This window comes from Lycorma delicatula, chromosome 12, assembly GCF_047948215.1.
Source record: "Lycorma delicatula isolate Av1 chromosome 12, ASM4794821v1, whole genome shotgun sequence".
Lineage (NCBI taxonomy): Eukaryota > Metazoa > Arthropoda > Insecta > Hemiptera > Fulgoridae > Lycorma > Lycorma delicatula.
In genome coordinates this window covers 3,957,688-3,974,469 of record NC_134466.1, presented here as the reverse complement: position 1 = coordinate 3,974,469, position 16,782 = coordinate 3,957,688, and the positions used below count along the sequence as shown (strand labels likewise).

Genomic DNA, 16,782 nt, shown 5'->3' with positions numbered 1-16,782 from the left:
TATCAAGGCCATAGTGTTCAGGAAATGATTCAAAACATAAATCATTTTAAGGGACGGTTCTTCATCAATGCCGTATCAGAAGCGTACTCCAGTTGTGATAAGCACAACCCACCGGGTTGGTTTAGTGGTGAACGCCTCTTCTCAAATCAGCTGATTTGGAAGTCGAGAGTTACAGCGTTCAAGTCCTAGTAAAGCCAGTAATTTTTACACTGATTTGAATACTAGATCGTGGATACCGGTGTTCTTTGGCGGTCGGGTTTCAATTAACCACACATCTCAGGAACGGTCGAACTGAGAACGTACAAGACTACACTTCATTCACACTCATACATATCATCCTCATTCATCCTTTGAAGAATTATCTAAATGGTAGTTACCGGAGGCTAAACAGGAAAAAAAGAGAGTTTTAAGTTAACTTAAGTTTAAATTAAGTTAATTTTGTTTGGTTTTTTTTTGTTTCAGTCATTCGACTGGTTTGATGCAACTTTCCAAGATTCCCTATCTAGTGCTAGTCGTTTATTATCTTTTAATTTTCTGTTGACCCCTTCCTTAGTAGTCCCCACCCAGAGATCCGAACGGGGGACTAGTTAACCTCCGGAATATTTTACCAAGGAAGGCGCCTCCATCATTGCTATATGAAAATGCAGAGAGCTACATTTTCTTGGAAAAAAAGCAGTTGTAGTTTTCCATTGCTTTCAGCTGCGCAGTACTCAGAGGACTGAGTGATGTTGATATGGCCGTTTAAGTCATTCTGACTCACGCCCTTAACAACTACTGAAAGAGCTGCTGCCCTCTTTCAGGAATCATTCCTTAGTCTGGCTCTCAACAGATACCTCTCCGATATGGTTGCACCTTCGGTCCAGCTACTCTGTATCACTGAGCACTAAAGCTCCCTCACCAACGGCAAGGTACCATGATTCATAGAGGAAGTGTTTACAGTTAATATTGTAATTAATTTTGATTTTTTTCTATATCTGAACCCATTTCCCTACGGTAGTTACTTGATAAAACTCGAAATATAGAAAAAAATAATAAAAATGCGCGCAACCTTCCTCACATTACGTGAGGAAGGTTGCGCGAGCTGTGCGAGTCCCGACTTGTTTATTTCATCTTTTCACTAAAAAAGTTAAGGGATTTCATCAAATCATTTACTTTCTTTAGGCAAATCGCCCCACAGAGTTGTGATTTAAACATCTTCCGTGAATTGATCTACTTTAGGGATTTGATCAATAAATATTTTTTTACATGAAATAATAAAATTTGAATTATTTTATTTAATTATCTTCTAAATAATTTTAATTTATTCATTTTTTTCAAATTCCTATAGTTTCTAAATATTTTCAAATCTTTGTTCCGATTTAAAATTATATAATAAAACATTGTACACATTTCAATTCAAATTTTGGTAAGTTTTGCTTAAATAAATGCGAATCAAATTTTTTTAAATCTTCTTTGTTGTTTGTTACATAAATTTTCTCACCGTTAAATTCTTTATATAATTTTAGTTGACTGGCAACTTAACTAAGTTATTCTAAGTCAAACCTAAAAAAAAATTGTTTCGCGACACCATTTTTTTGTATTTTGCAATAATTTTATAAAAATACTTCAGGGTGATTTTTTAGATCCATTACCCAATCGTTAATGTCTGGTAATTTTTTTCTAAGAAAGGGAAATTTTGTTTTGCGACACGAAGTTGGTAACGCTACTCAACCGGTATAGATACGGCAGTGTGAGTTGATTTTCCTTAAGCTGTGTAAACTTTTGTGCCGTTTCCGGTCGTGTTACGAACAGAATGTCTTTTACTGTAGAACAACGAGTATTCATTCTTGAACAATATTTTGCTACGAAATCGTACGCGAGTGTAAAAGAATCATTTCAAATTAAATTTGTCGGTGTTCCTTCGCCAGAAAAAATGTCAATTTCTAGGCTAGCAAACCGATTTCGAGAAATAGGTAGTGTTTACGACAGAAAACGTAACGGTCGACCGACTCGCTTGACAGATGACGTTTTAGGGAATGTGAAAACAATATCGCTTGATTCTCCACGGAAAAGTTTACGAAAATCTTTTCACGCAGGTCGGTTTGTCATATTCGAGTGTTCAGAAAGCCGCTAAAAAATTGAAATCGTATCCGTATCGCGTACGATTAGTTCAAGAGCTTCAGCCTCCAGATTTAAACAAGCGATTGCAATATCGCCGTCAGTTTAGGTCTCTCGTAAACGATAACGGAATCGAATTTTTAAACACCGTGTTCTTTAGCGATGAAGCTTGGATCCATCTCGACGGTTATGTGAACAGTCAAAACTGTCGAATTTGGGCGGTTGAAAATCCTAACGCTTTACAAGACAAATCTTTGCATCCTGAAAAAATTGGTGCGTGGTGTGCGATATCTCGTCATCGTATAGTCGGACCCGTATTCTTCGAACAGAAAGTAAACGGTGAAGTATATAGGAATATTGTGCGCCGATTTGTGTCCCTCCTGGAACCTCAAGAACGGTATTGCCGGTTTCAGCAAGACGGCGCTACATTCCGCACTTCTCGAGAAACTGTGGATTTTTTGCAAGAGTTCTTCGATGATAGAATAATAAGCAAGGGCTTATGGCCTCCAAGGTCCCCGGAGCTCACATCTCCTGACTGCTTTTTGTGGGGCTATATTAAGTCCGAAGCATTCAAAAACAATCCTCACACTACTGATGAACTTAAAGTCAATATTACAAACTTCATCACGAATATTTCCAATGCAAAGTTTCTGCTAATATGCTGAAAAGAGTCCGTGCGTGTATAACCGCAAAGGGTGGGCATTTTGAACACATTCTTTAAGAATTATGTAAGTAATAGCTTTTTATTAAATCCTCTTTTGTAAGTAACAAATACATTTTTTTATTCCACCTAAATTTCCCTTTATTAAATTACATTTAAAATTGGGTAACAGGACTAAAAAATCACTCTGTGTATATATTTAATTTTTCATTTCAAAATAGTAAAATATATCCCTTAATTTACGTTGCAATACCTTTACTTTTCTCTTTGAACAGAAATCAGAAAGAAATATTTTGGAAGCTATTATTGGAAAAGCCTTTCCTTATTTATTTTCATATAAACTTTATTTTTTTTTTTCACTTTAGATCATGTCCTTCAATTTTTCAAATTTCTTCGTGAAATACGGTCCGAGAAAGATATATTAATGTTATTGAAACAAAATTCTGTTTAGCAAAAAATTTGCGATAAAATAAACTGAAAAAAAGAAAAGTGAAACAATTAAATAACTGTATTTTTACCTTATAATCTTTTGTGACGTGTTTTTAATACAGTAAAACTAAAAGATTTTGGTTGACCGTCGTGCGTGACCCGTAGTCCCATAGATAAGCTTTAGATATCATTATAGTGACACAAAATCAAAATGTTAAATTTTTAAATCAACGGTTAATAAAATTTTTTTAAATACGCTTATTTAATTATTTCACGTTTTTCGTCACGGGTAATTACAAATTTGTAACTTTATATTTAATTATTACCTTTTAAAGATTAGTAGGCCTGTGCCCAACAATGGGACGTTTATAAGCTGATGATGATGAAAGTTTAGTTTACTGGCGCAAATTATTTAATAATCCATGTAACAATGTAGCTTTGCTGGAGTTAGAAAGACTTACAACTATTCAAAGGCCGTTCTGAAAAAACACATTTACTACGCGCCCCCTGGTGGCTTATAACCGTAAAATTTAAGAAAATCTAAGAACCTGCTCTGAGGTGATACCTATTTAATGCAAAAACCACACCGAAATCGGTTCAGTAGTTTTTGTGTAAAATGGTAACACACAAACACACACACACACACACACACACATACCTCTTACCCCTAATGCAAATACCGTCTCAATTCCGTTGTGGTTAAAAAAGGAAAATAGTGATTTGTCAAGGTAATCAATTTTTTTTTTAAATTTTATTACTGGCAATAATTAATAAATTTTATTACTTCTGTAATGTAGTGGTTGGCATTTCTGCCCGGTATCGAGAGAGAAAAAAAGTTCAAATCCATGGTAAACAGGTTTTTTTTTCCAAATGTTACAAAACGTTTTCCTTAATGAAAAAAATCTGATGTGAACAATAAATGACTTCCTTCAACGCCTATTAAATTATATTTACACATTTTTTTTAACAAACCGACATACTTGGCATTTATAGGCCTAGAAAAGGCATTCCATAACGTAGACTGGAATAAAATGTTCAGCATTTTAAAAAAATTAGGGTTCAAATACAGAGATAGAAGAACAATCGCTAACATGTACAGGAACCAAACAGCAACAGTAACAATCGAAGAACATAAGAAAGAAGCCGTAATAAGAAAGGGAGTCCGACAAGGATGTTCCCTATCACCGTTACTTTTTAATCTTTACATGGAACTAGCAGTTAATGATATTAAAGAACAATTTAGATTCGGAGTAACAGTACAAGGTGAAAAGATAAAGATGCTACGATTTGCTGATGATATAGTAATTCTAGCGGAGAGTAAAAAGGATTTAGAAGAAACAATGAACGGCATAGATGAAGTCCTACGCAAGAACTATCGCGTGAAAATAAACAAGAACAAAACAAAAGTAATGAAATGTAGTAGAAATAACAAAGATGGACCGCTGAATGTGAAAATAGGAGGAGAAAAGATTATGGAGGTAGAACAATTTTGTTATTTGGGAAGTAGAATTACTAAAGATGGACGAAGCAGGAGCGATATAAAATGCCGAATAGCACAAGCTAAACGAGCCTTCAGTAAGAAATATAAGTTGTTTACGTCAAAAATTAATTTAAATGTCAGGAAAAGATTTTTGAAAGTGTATGTTTGGAGTGTCGCTTTATATGGAAGTGAAACTTGGACGATCGGAGTATCTGAGAAAAAAAGATTAGAAGCTTTTGAAATGTGGTGCTATAGGAGAATGTTAAAAATCAGATGGGTGGATAAAGTGACAAATGAGGAGGTATTGCGGCAAATAGATGAAGAAAGAAGCATTTGGAAAAATATAGTTAAAAGAAGGGACAGACTTATAGGCCAGATATTAAGACGTCTTGGAATAGTCGCTTTAATATTGGAAGGACAGGTAGAAGGAAAAAATTGTGTAGGCAGGCCACGTTTGGAATATGTAAAACAAATTGTTAGGGCTGTATGATGTAGGGGGTATACCGAAATGAAAGGACTACCAATAGATAGGGAATCTTGGAGAGCTCCATCAAACCAGTCAAATGACTGAAGAAAAAAAAAATCCAAAATTTCAACATCCTACGGCTAATCGTTTTTGAGTTATGCAAGATACTTACGTATGTACAGACGTGACGCCGAAACTAGTCAAAATGGATTGAGGGATGGTCAAAATGGATATTTCTGTTGAAATCTGGAAACCGAAATTTTTCGCGATCACAATACTTCCTTTACTTCGTACAAGGAATTAAAAAGATCGGTTAAGAAATATGAAATAAATAAAAACATAATTTTTTCGATTTTCGCGGAAAATTCGCAACAGTTTTTTTTTTTTTTATTTAGAAAAATAATTATACAAGCATGTACCCAGCTTAATATATGATATAGTGGGGGTTATATTTGCAAACTTTTAAGAAAATTGACTCAAAAAAAAAACCCTTTCCGTGAAGATATTGACCCCAAAATTTTACCAACAAATTGCCCTATATACTATATAGGGCAATTATAATAGTTTCTGTGTTAAATTTAATCAAAATCGATTTATCCAGTTAAAAGTTATTAAGCTTTAAACACTTGTACATATATTACCCCCTTTTTTGTTTTTATAGGGTTCCTGACTCATGAAACGTTGAAAAATGAAAAAAAAACCCATACCTCATTTTTTAAATTAATTACCATACTTTTCTTCTTGCAGTTATAATGCCAGAAAAGTAAAAACGAATTGAGAGGTTTTTTTATTTTTTAAGGTTCTTTTTTTAGCCGGCGGGATCGGTATTACTTCAGAAAATGAGATGAAATGGCAATTTTATTGCGTATGATAATGCGATGCCTGATCGGGGATTCGAACTCGGACTTCCGGATGACAGGTCGACACCCTACTACTCGCGCCATGGAGATCGGCAAGTTGGAAGCGTTAATAATTGAAATTTGTTTATTGCCGTTGAATTATTTTGTATTCTTTCGTATCTGAAAAAAATTACAGCGCTTTAATAAGTTATTGCTTTCTAAAAATACTTAGTTTTTAATAAAATGAAATTTCTTAACTCTTTTTCACGTCTAATCGACGTCGTTACTAATCAAAGTTTTTTTCTGAATTAATTTCTCTACAATTTTCATTTTTTTTAAAGGCAGTTTAATAAAATTATTGTACATCAAACTTAAAAAAATTATGTTTTTCACGTAATTTTTTATTTTTACTATCATTTTCTTTGAATTTATTACAGATATGGCGCTGGTATTTTTTTCTCAATTTTTTAAGACAAAAACCATATGATACGATCAATTTCTAACGTTTATTTTATTCTTAGATCTAAATATTACTCTTAGCTGTAAATAGAAAAAGAATAGTTTTTTAACCCGTGTTTATATGAACGTTGTTCTTTATATGAATGAAATCCTTTTCGTTTCTTCTGAAACACTCTGTATATTCTAAGATGTTTTATAAATAGAGGTCAACGAACTTGCATAAATTAAATAACTCGCTGCAATTAGACTTTCGCTGTTATTCTTTGGTATAAGCAATACTGTTTGGTGGAAGATAGCGTTATACAAAGATACCAGTTTCTCTGTTTACGTGTTGGCTAATCGAGCTATTAAGCGTGCAATTTTCTCGTATAGTGTACGCGTGTACATTTATGAATGCGGTTTTACTCTCATAGAATAACAAGTACTCGTAACCTTATATTTCCGCAACTATTTTTTTTTTTTTTTTAATTTTAAAATTCTGCCCGTTAATCTATTTTAAAATTAGAATTTTGAATTTTTCGACTAAACGGTTGTAGAATGTACTGTAGAAAGCATTCTAATCAAATTAAAATTGTTTAACAGGGTTTTGCTAATTTAAAAATTTTACGGTCTGTAAACAAAACAAAAAATCTGATGTGGAGAACACATAACTTCCTTGTACGCCTATTAAATTACATTTACACATTTTTTTTTTTTTTAATTGAATTATTATTCATCGTAAAAACTGGTTTACAGTTAGAGGTTAATAATTATTAATAAATCAATATATTTAAATTAAAAAAAAGTTTAAAAAAAATGAGATGAAGTCTGATTCGAACCGATGAGGCTTCCTCTTGTAAGATTCAAATATTTAATTAAATAAAATTTTACTTGGCTATAACTCTGATGAAAATAAGTACCGCTTATGATATATCGTTGAAAAGTTCTCAATGAGGATTTATTACTACAGTTAAGAAAAATCTTTATCGGACATTTTTGATCCAGTCGATTGCAATCAAAATGGGAGGTGCACAACTAGATGTTACAAGTCCTAAATCCAAAATTTCAATATCATACGGCTAATCGTTTTTGAGTTACGCGAGATAAATACTTATGTACAGATGTCACGCCGAAACTAGTCAGAATGGATTCAGGAATGGCCGAAATGGATATTTCTGTTGAAATCTGGAAATCGAAATTTTTCATAGAAGGAAGTAAAAAAAAACAATTTTAGCATCGAACGATTTATCAATGAAATGTTTAGTAAGACTTTTCCGAATGAACACCGATTATTGGTTCATTTCTAATAAAGTTATGATTATAATTTTTTTTTTTTTTTTTTTTGTCTTCAGTCATTTGACTGGTTTGATGCAGCTCTCCAAGATTCCCTATCTAGTGCTAGTCGTTTCATTTCAGTATACCCTCTACATCCTACATCCCCAACAATTTGTTTTACATACTCCAAACGTGGCCTGCCTACACAATTTTTCCCTTCTACCTGTCCTTCCAATATTAAAGCGACTATTCCAGGATGCCTTAATATGTGGCCTATAAGTCTGTCCCTTCTTTTAACTATATTTTTCCAAATGCTTCTTTCTTCATCTACTTGCCGCAACACCTCTTCATTTGTCACTCTATCCACTCGTCTGATTTTTAACATTCTCCTATAGCACCGCATTTCAAAAGCTTCTAATCTTTTCTTCTCGGATACTCCGATCGTCCAAGTTTCACTTCCGTATAAAGCGACGCTCCAAACATACACTTTCAAAAATCTTTTCCTGACATTTAAATTCATTTTTGAAGTAAACAAATTATATTTCTTACTGAAGGCTCGTTTAGCTTGTGCTATTCGGCATTTTATATCGCTCCTGCTTCGTCCATCTTTAGTAATTTTACTTCCCAAATAACAAAATTCTTCTACCTCCATAATCTTTTCTCCTCCTATTTTCACATTCAGCGGTCCATCTTTGTTATTTCTACTACATTTCATTACTTTTGTTTTGTTCTTGTTTATTTTCATGCGATAGTTGTTGCGTAGGACTTCATCTATGCCGTTCATTGTTTCTTCTAAATCCTTTTTACTCTCGGCTAGAATTACTATATCATCAGCAAATCGTAGCATCTTTATCTTTTCACCTTGTACTGTTACTCCGAATCTAAATTGTTCTTTAACATCATTAACTGCTAGTTCCATGTAAAGATTAAAAAGTAACGGAGATAGGGAACATCCTTGTCGGACTCCCTTTCTTATTAGGGCTTCTTTCTTATGTTCTTCAATTGTTATTGTTGCTGTTTGGTTCCTGTACATGTTAGCAATTGTTCTTCTATCTCTGTATTTGAACCCTAATTTTTTTAAAATGCTGAACATTTTATTCCAGTCTACGTTATCGAAAGCCTTTTCTAGGTCTATAAACGCCAAGTATGTCGGTTTGTTTTTCTTTAATCTTCCTTCTACTATTAATCTGAGGCCTAAAATTGCTTCCCTTGTCCCTATACTTTTCCTGAAACCGAATTGGTCTTCTCCTAACACTTCTTCCGCTCTCCTCTCAATTCTTCTGTATAAAATTCTAGTTAAGATTTTTGATGCGTGACTAGTTAAACTAATTGTTCTGTATTCTTCGCATTTATCTGCCCCTGCTTTCTTTGGTATCATAACTATAACTATAAAATTATTATAATGATTATAATTATAAAATTATAATTCATTACTAATAAAATTAGCCGCAACCTAGACCCTCAGGCTGCCAGGTCGGCCCAGGGGAATCCTGGAGCAAATTCAGCGGCTCCTCGGGTCCTCCCGCGGCCGCAGAGCCTACCCCAGGGTGACAGAGCTCGCCATTCCCGTCTTGCAGGGGGACGGTGCCTTGGACATTCAGAGAACTCGCTTCGGTCGTCATTCTCGTCTAGCCAGAATACGCTCCGTTCCCAGGAGCGGAACGGCATTGTCCAGGAGAGCTGCATCAAACCGGTCAAATGACTGAAGACAAAAAAAAAATTGAACGTAAAGTGGAGGACATGAAAGCAGACACATAATTACATCAATTTTCTGCCATAACTCGGCTATTTGTGAACCGATTTAAAAAAAAAGGTCATTTTTCTTCAAAATAAAAGGCGTAATATTCAAACAACATAAATTTTGATAAAAATTAATATTTATGGAGATGTAACGGATTAAAAAAATAAACATGGCCGCCATTTTGTAATTTTCGAAGGTATTTAAGTCCTGATTTTCTGCTAATTTTAAAACTATATTACCAAAATGCTTACTAAATATTAATCTTATTCATCTATCCAAACATGGGATATAAATTTTTATATAAAAAGAAGAAAATGGCGGACAGTGGTGAGAACGAAGAAAAAATTGACATTATTTTTAAGGATATTTTTTGTTTACTTTTACAAGTAGAATCCGAAAAAGTATAGCTAGCCCACCATTTTAGAAAAATCCTATATATATTTTTTTTTCGAGATTATGTATCTCAATATATAGACATATCGAATGTCGATATATATATCGGGATATATCTAAAAACCTACTCGGTTATGCCAAGAAAGATGAGTGTTGATGGAAGTCTAACTTTTCGGAAAATCTGCAGCCGAAGAGCGAAACCTCACAAAATGCAGAAGATACAAAATACTACGTACTACAATAAGGCCCCAAGAAAAAGGGAATTAGCCCAAGATCATAATATAAATCAAAAGCAAAATACTCAAATATATACGTAAAAAAAAAAAATTACATCATATTATCAGTACAGCAAACATTCATCATAAACTAACCGGGGACATATACATACCCCTTATACTTACTACCTGCGGACGCCATCAGATACGAGAGCGGAGTGTCCGCGGCCTCTTCACGTCAAGGCGACCCCCACATATACGGGGAACCCCCTAGTCGCTCACTCGCGAACCTGTCCGCCCCCGCACTCCCCGACGCCGCCCATTGTTTCGTGACTCCTCCCGTGCTTGGAGGTCTCTCATCGTGATTTTCACATACGTAGTGAACGCCTTCCAGTTTTCTTTCTTTTCTATCATTATGTCCATCAGCTCCTCAGGCTGGAACATTACTAGTACTGCCTGGTATGTCAAGCAGCTCTGTCCTAGGTCTTTCGTATCTCGGACAGTGGAAGAACACGTGGTACGGCGTTGCCTTCTCTTTGCATACCGGGCAGTTCTGTTCATCGTCGAGGCCGTACTTATGAAGATATGGTCTGTATCCCCCGTGGCCCGCCGTAAACTGGGTAAGGCACTATTCCAGCGAGCCATGAGATCTCTATGAAATAAGACCTAACCAAATCTGTAAATTATATAACAAAATTTTTGTATGCATTTAAATTTGTAAGTATTTTTTGATTCCCCGGTACATTTGTACGAAATTATTATTTATTTTTTTTTATTTTTTCATGTTTCAGCGCCTTATATACATCAGTGTAAAGAAAGCGATCCGAAATTAACAGAATGTGCTGTCCAAGCGTTGCATCATATAAGACCTTACTTAAAACAAGGTAAGTAAAAATTTAACCTAAGAATGCTAATTTACTATTATATGTATTTTTTACGGCGGAAAACGCTTTTCTGTTAAAATTTCTCACTAGTTGAAAAAAAAATTGAGTTTTATAGAATACAAAAAATTTGATCGCTGTTATTCTTCGGATTTTTTTAACGTATTGGTTAACTGGCATTTCTCCCGCCACCACCCAATTCAGTCGTCCTAGAGCATAGATCAAATATCAGTGCCAAGATACGGCTACTGTACCTCTAAAACGGTTTTGCGACCTAGTTACCTATCAGCGTGAGCGGATTAAGCAGGGTGCTATTCACCACCCGCTTATGCGTCCCAACCGCTCACTTGTCAAACTAAATCTATATCGGGGAGGCGCACCCCTTGTTACTAATTACTAAAAGTCATTAACGTTAATAAAATAAAAGACAACAATTTAGGCTGTTACGCCTCGGTCACTGTATGCCAGCTAGTGCCTGTCCACCATTTAAAGCGCTTGGAGCTTGTATCTGGCTGGTGGCCGGCCAATATCTCAGGAAAAACTTCCCACAGCGACGCTGTAGGAATCAGTATAACCCAGATTAATTTTAAAAAACTCTAGCGATGACGGTTGAACTTCGCAATTTCATCGAGGAATTCCCACACGGTCCGACAATGCGGCTCTCGCCACTCGCCGTTTATGAGCGGCGTTTTCCCCCTGACCTCTAAGTTCCAGGGTGGCCCGGTCTCTGCCCCCCCCCCCCCCAAGAGCAGGGCAGTCGAACATCATATGCTCGTTCGACTGGACCTCCCCGCGCAGACACACAACTCATCAGCCGCTAGGCGAAACCGAAACAGATATCGCTTCAAATCCACACGGTTGGTGAGCACTTTGGCACCCGCTGCCCTTAAAAATGAATTTGAGGCATTTTTAACGTATAGGAATTGTGGAAAAATTATTTATGAAATATATCTCGTTTACTATGATGGTAATAAAAAATCTTAATAACGAACATAAAAGTGACGCAACCTTATGGAAAGATATTTCCTTCTTTTGTTGGTGGTTTAATTGAGGAAAAATGGGTTACACAATGAACCAGAGAATATTCATTGTCTCCCGATATATATTAGATGTGCCAGTTATGCTCAGACCCATAATATCTTCACAGAAAAGTACGGTGTGGATACACCAAACAAGTCCTCCATTAAGCGGACAAGTTTCAAGAGACGGGAATGTGGCAGATTCAACCAAAAGTGGTCGACCGAATGTGCAAACACCAGAAAAGTTGATCGATATGCAAGCTGCATATTATGTTAGCCCCAAGAAGTCTGTGAGATTGCCGGTCATAGCATCGCACAAGGGTTTACAGACATATCCGTACAGAATTCGTGTTGTTCACGAGTTGTTAATTACAGACACTGGAAAACGCGTAGCTTTCTGTCAACGGTTCATATCATCTGTAACGCCAGACGGGGAAGAACTCGATGATCGGTTCAGGTCTGACCAGGTATAATTCCACCTTGATGAATACCTGAATGTACAGAATTCACGCATTTGATGTACGGAAAATCCACATCAGCTACACGGACAAAAAGCGGGTGTGTAATTTAACGTGAGCGAATCTTCATGATATTCTTTCACGGCACAGTGAACAGTGAGCGCTACTCAGATGACCGACTAGAGTACACTGGTTTCAACAGGACAGTGCTACGGTTCATACAGCCAAAAACACCATGACTTTCTTGAATCAGTTTTTTCATGGACAAATGATTTCGAAGTGGTTGAGACTCCCCGGGTCTCCTGATTTATCCCCTCTTGACTGTTTCTTGTGGGATACCTTAAGGATGCTGTTTACAAAACTCATCCTCACGCCATTCCCGAATTGCAGAGCTAAACTGAACGATGTGTCACTTGAATTCCTCAAAAAATATTACAACAGGTGTTTAAGAGCACGAAACGTCATATTCAATTATGCGAATCGCATAATGGAGGCCGTTTTCTACTACTATTGTAATTTACTCATTTTCCCGTAAGGTTGCGTCGTTACTTTTTGGCGTCTGTAAATACTACTTTTTTTCTGATCATCCGATGCTTCTATCAGCACACAATCCATACGATGACGCCAAGTGTGGGACTATAGTACATCGACAGGATATACAATCGATTATTGTGATATACCACGCTCTTTCGGCAATCTGAAAATTCTATTTTTATTTATTTATTTTTTTTTTTTGTCTTCAGTCATTTGACTGGTTTGATGCAGCTCTCCAAGATTCCCTATCTAGTGCTAGTCATTTCATTTCAGTATACCCTCTACATCCTACATCCCTAACAATTTGTTTTACATATTCCAAACGTGGCAGTGCCTACACAATTTTTCCCTTCTACCTGTCCTTCCAATATTAAAGCGACTATTCCAGGATGCCTTAGTATGTGGCCTATAAGTCTGTCTCTTCTTTTAACTATATTTTTCCAAACGCTTCTTTCTTCATCTATTTGCCGCAATACCTCTTCATTTGTCACTTTATCCACCCATCTGATTTTTAACATTCTCCTATAGCACCGCATTTCAAAAGCTTCTAATCTTTTCTTCTCAGATACTCCGATCGTCCAAGTTTCACTTCCATATAAAGCGACACTCCAAACATATACTTTCAAAAATCTTTTCCTGAGATTTAAATTAATTTTTGATGTAAACAAATTATATTTCTTACTGAAGGCTCGTTTAGCTTGTGCTATTCGGCATTTTATATCGCTCCTGCTTCGTCCATCTTTAGTAATTTTACTTCCCAAATAACAAAATTCTTCTACCTCCATAATCTTTTCTCCTCCTATTTTCACATTCAGCGGTCCATCTTTGTTATTTCTACTACATTTCATTACTTTTGTTTTGTTCTTGTTTATTTTCATGCAATAGTTCTTGCGTAGGACTTCATCTATGCCGTTCATTGTTGCTTCTACATCCTTTTTACTCTCGGCTAGAATTACTATATCATCAGCAAATCGTAGCATCTTTTTCTTTTCACCTTGTATTGTTACTTGTGATCTAAATTGTTCTTTAACATCATTAACTGCTAGTTCCATGTAAAGATTAAAAAGTAACAGAGATAGGGAACATCCTTGTCGGACTCCCTTTCTTATTACGGCTTCTTTCTTATGTTCTTCAATTGTTATTGTTGCTGTTTGGTTCCTGTACATGTTAGCAATTGTTCTTCTATCTCTGTATTTGAACCCTAATTTTTTTAAAATGCTATTTTTATAATAATATAAATTTAAAGAACATTTTAAATTTGAAATTGTTTATTTTTAAATAATCTCTAATTAATGATAATTTTCTTAACTGATTTCATCTCCAATAAAATCAAATTAAAACGTTTGATTTATGCATATGACAAAAACCTATCTGTGTAAAATACAAAAAAAATTGCATATATTAATGTAAAAAAAACATCGATCCTATTCAAAATAGAATTTTAACAGTATTTTATTGAGAAAAAGTGCATTTTTATGCTTGCATTGCCGATTTAATTAAACAGATTACTGATTGATTTAAAGTCTTTTCCGCCAATTTACTAAAAACACACACATAACTACTAAGAAAGAGGTTTTTCAACTTAAATTTCATTAGAAAAATGAATTTTTAAGTTATCTGAAAATTAAACTGAGACTTCAGTTGTGTAACAACTGAAGTCTCAGTTTAATTTATAAAATTTAAAAGATAAATTTTATAATGAAACTATTAAAGTTTATTGATTGGCTGCTTAATATTTTCATCTAAATTTTTAGCACATATAAAAAAATCATTTTTAATTTCCTGGCGAAGGAGTAAGTATGGTGATCTTGTAAAAAAAAGGGGTATCGGGTTTTTTCAATTCTTTACATTTTAGGGTTCAACAAATACATGTAAAGAGAAAATCTGATGTGGACACCACATGACTCCCTTGTACGCCTATTAAATTACATACACACATTTAAAAAAAAATGAAAAGTACTAAAAATTTTATTTCATTAATAACTTCTGATATTTATGTATGTATATAAATATTTTTTTATTGTTATTATTGAATTATTATTTATTGTAAAAATGCTATTACAATCAGAGGTTAATAATTATTAATAAATCGATTTATTTAAATTTTAAAAAAATATATTAAAAAAATAAATGTATATGATGTCGGATTCGAACCGATGTATCCATGGTTATGGATCCGACACGTTCTCACATACACTATATCACTACTTGAGCGACGTGAAACAATATTAATATATAAACTAATATAAAATGTTGATACGCACACCACAAAAATACGAGGGTAAGTCAATTGTTATCCCCAATGTAATTATAAATTTTATTGCAATACAAATAGGAAACTTACATGTACATCATTTTTCAACATGATGCATTTCAACGTACTTGGTCCATCGTTGCACAAGCTTCCTGATGCCCTCATAAAAGAAGGTTTTCGTTCGAGCTGCGAGCCAGGAATGTACCGCTTCTTTCAGTGTTTTGTGCGAGGTAAATCGACGGCCCCTTAATGCCTCTTTGGGTGGTCCAAACAAGCGGTAGTCAGAAGGGGCAAGATCAGGATTATACGGAGGACGAGCCGGTACTTCAAAGTCGAGTTCTTGGAGCGTTTCAGCAGTGCGGGCAGCAGTATGTGGACGGGCATTGTCGTGCAACAACACAACACCTTTCGACAGCAGTCCTCGGCGTTTCCTTTGAATTGCAGGCTTCAGGTCGGCGGTAAGCGTCTCACAGTAACGCGCACTGTTTATTGTCGTGCTCCTTTCCTCATAATGTTCCAGTATTGGGCCTTGTGAGTCCCAAAAAACCGTAAGCGTCAGTTTTCCTGCGGATGGTTGGGTCTTGAACTTTTTTTTTGCACGGCGAATTTGGACGTTTCCATTCCGTACTCTGCCTTTCACTCTCCGACTCGTAATAATGGATTCGTGTTTCGTCACCGGTTTCTGTCTAAGAAGATGTTCCGTTTGTTAACGTAGAGATCCAAATGTTTTTGGCAGATGTCCAAGCGTGTTTGTTTATGCGACTGTGGGAGTTGTTTTGGGATCGTCTTGCACAGACTTTATGAAAGCCAAGTCTGTTGTGGACGATTTTATTGGCATAACCGTGACTAATTTGCAGACGATGTGCCATTTCATCGATAGTTCCTCGTCCGTCTAAGAAAACTATGTCACGTGCACGCTCAATGTTTTCCTCATTTGTGGCGGTAAACGGTCGTCCGTCTCCTTGGTCGTGCGTAACACTTGTGCGACCGTTTTTGAATTTTGTAATCCGTTCGTAGACACTCCGTTGCGGCAACACACAGTTTCCATATTGTACCGAAAATCTTCGATGAATTTCGGCCCCTGATACACCATCCGATCTCAAAAAACGGATCACCGATTGGATCTTGTTAGGTGCTAACAGAAAGCGGAGCAGCCGTGATTAACGGCAGGGCAGCGATAATGGAACTAACCTTTCTTTTTCCTGTTTAGCCTCCGGTAACTACCTTTCAGATAATACTTCAGAGGATGATATGTACGAGTGTAAATGAAGTGTAGTCTCGTACATTCTCAGTTCGACCGTTCCTGAAATGTGTGGTTAATTAAAACCCGACCGCTAAAGAACACCGGTATCCACGATCTAGTATTCAAATCCGTGTAAAAATAACTGATTTTAATAGGACTTGAATGCTAGAACTCTCGACTTCCAAATCAGCTGATTTGAGAAGACGCGTTCACCGCTCCAATTCGATCCCACCAATTCGGTGGGTTAATGAAACTAACCTAGCAGCATCAAACCTGCACAGACATAAAAATTAAACCACGCATGCGTCATCTACGCAGCACGACAGTACTACCAACATAAACAAAAATATAACTAAATT

The 16,782-nt window shown here is 35.6% G+C and overlaps 1 protein-coding gene across 1 annotated transcript in view; it reads left to right on the top strand.

The window, feature by feature from the left end:
* Window positions 1–16,782, top strand: part of Jhbp1 (Juvenile hormone binding protein 1) — a 101,391-nt gene that overhangs the window by 72,581 nt on the left and 12,028 nt on the right. The window contains exon 2 of the mRNA XM_075380112.1: window positions 10,826–10,918. Within this exon, the coding sequence (XP_075236227.1) occupies window positions 10,826–10,918 (93 nt within the window). The remainder of the gene's footprint in view (window positions 1–10,825; window positions 10,919–16,782) is intronic.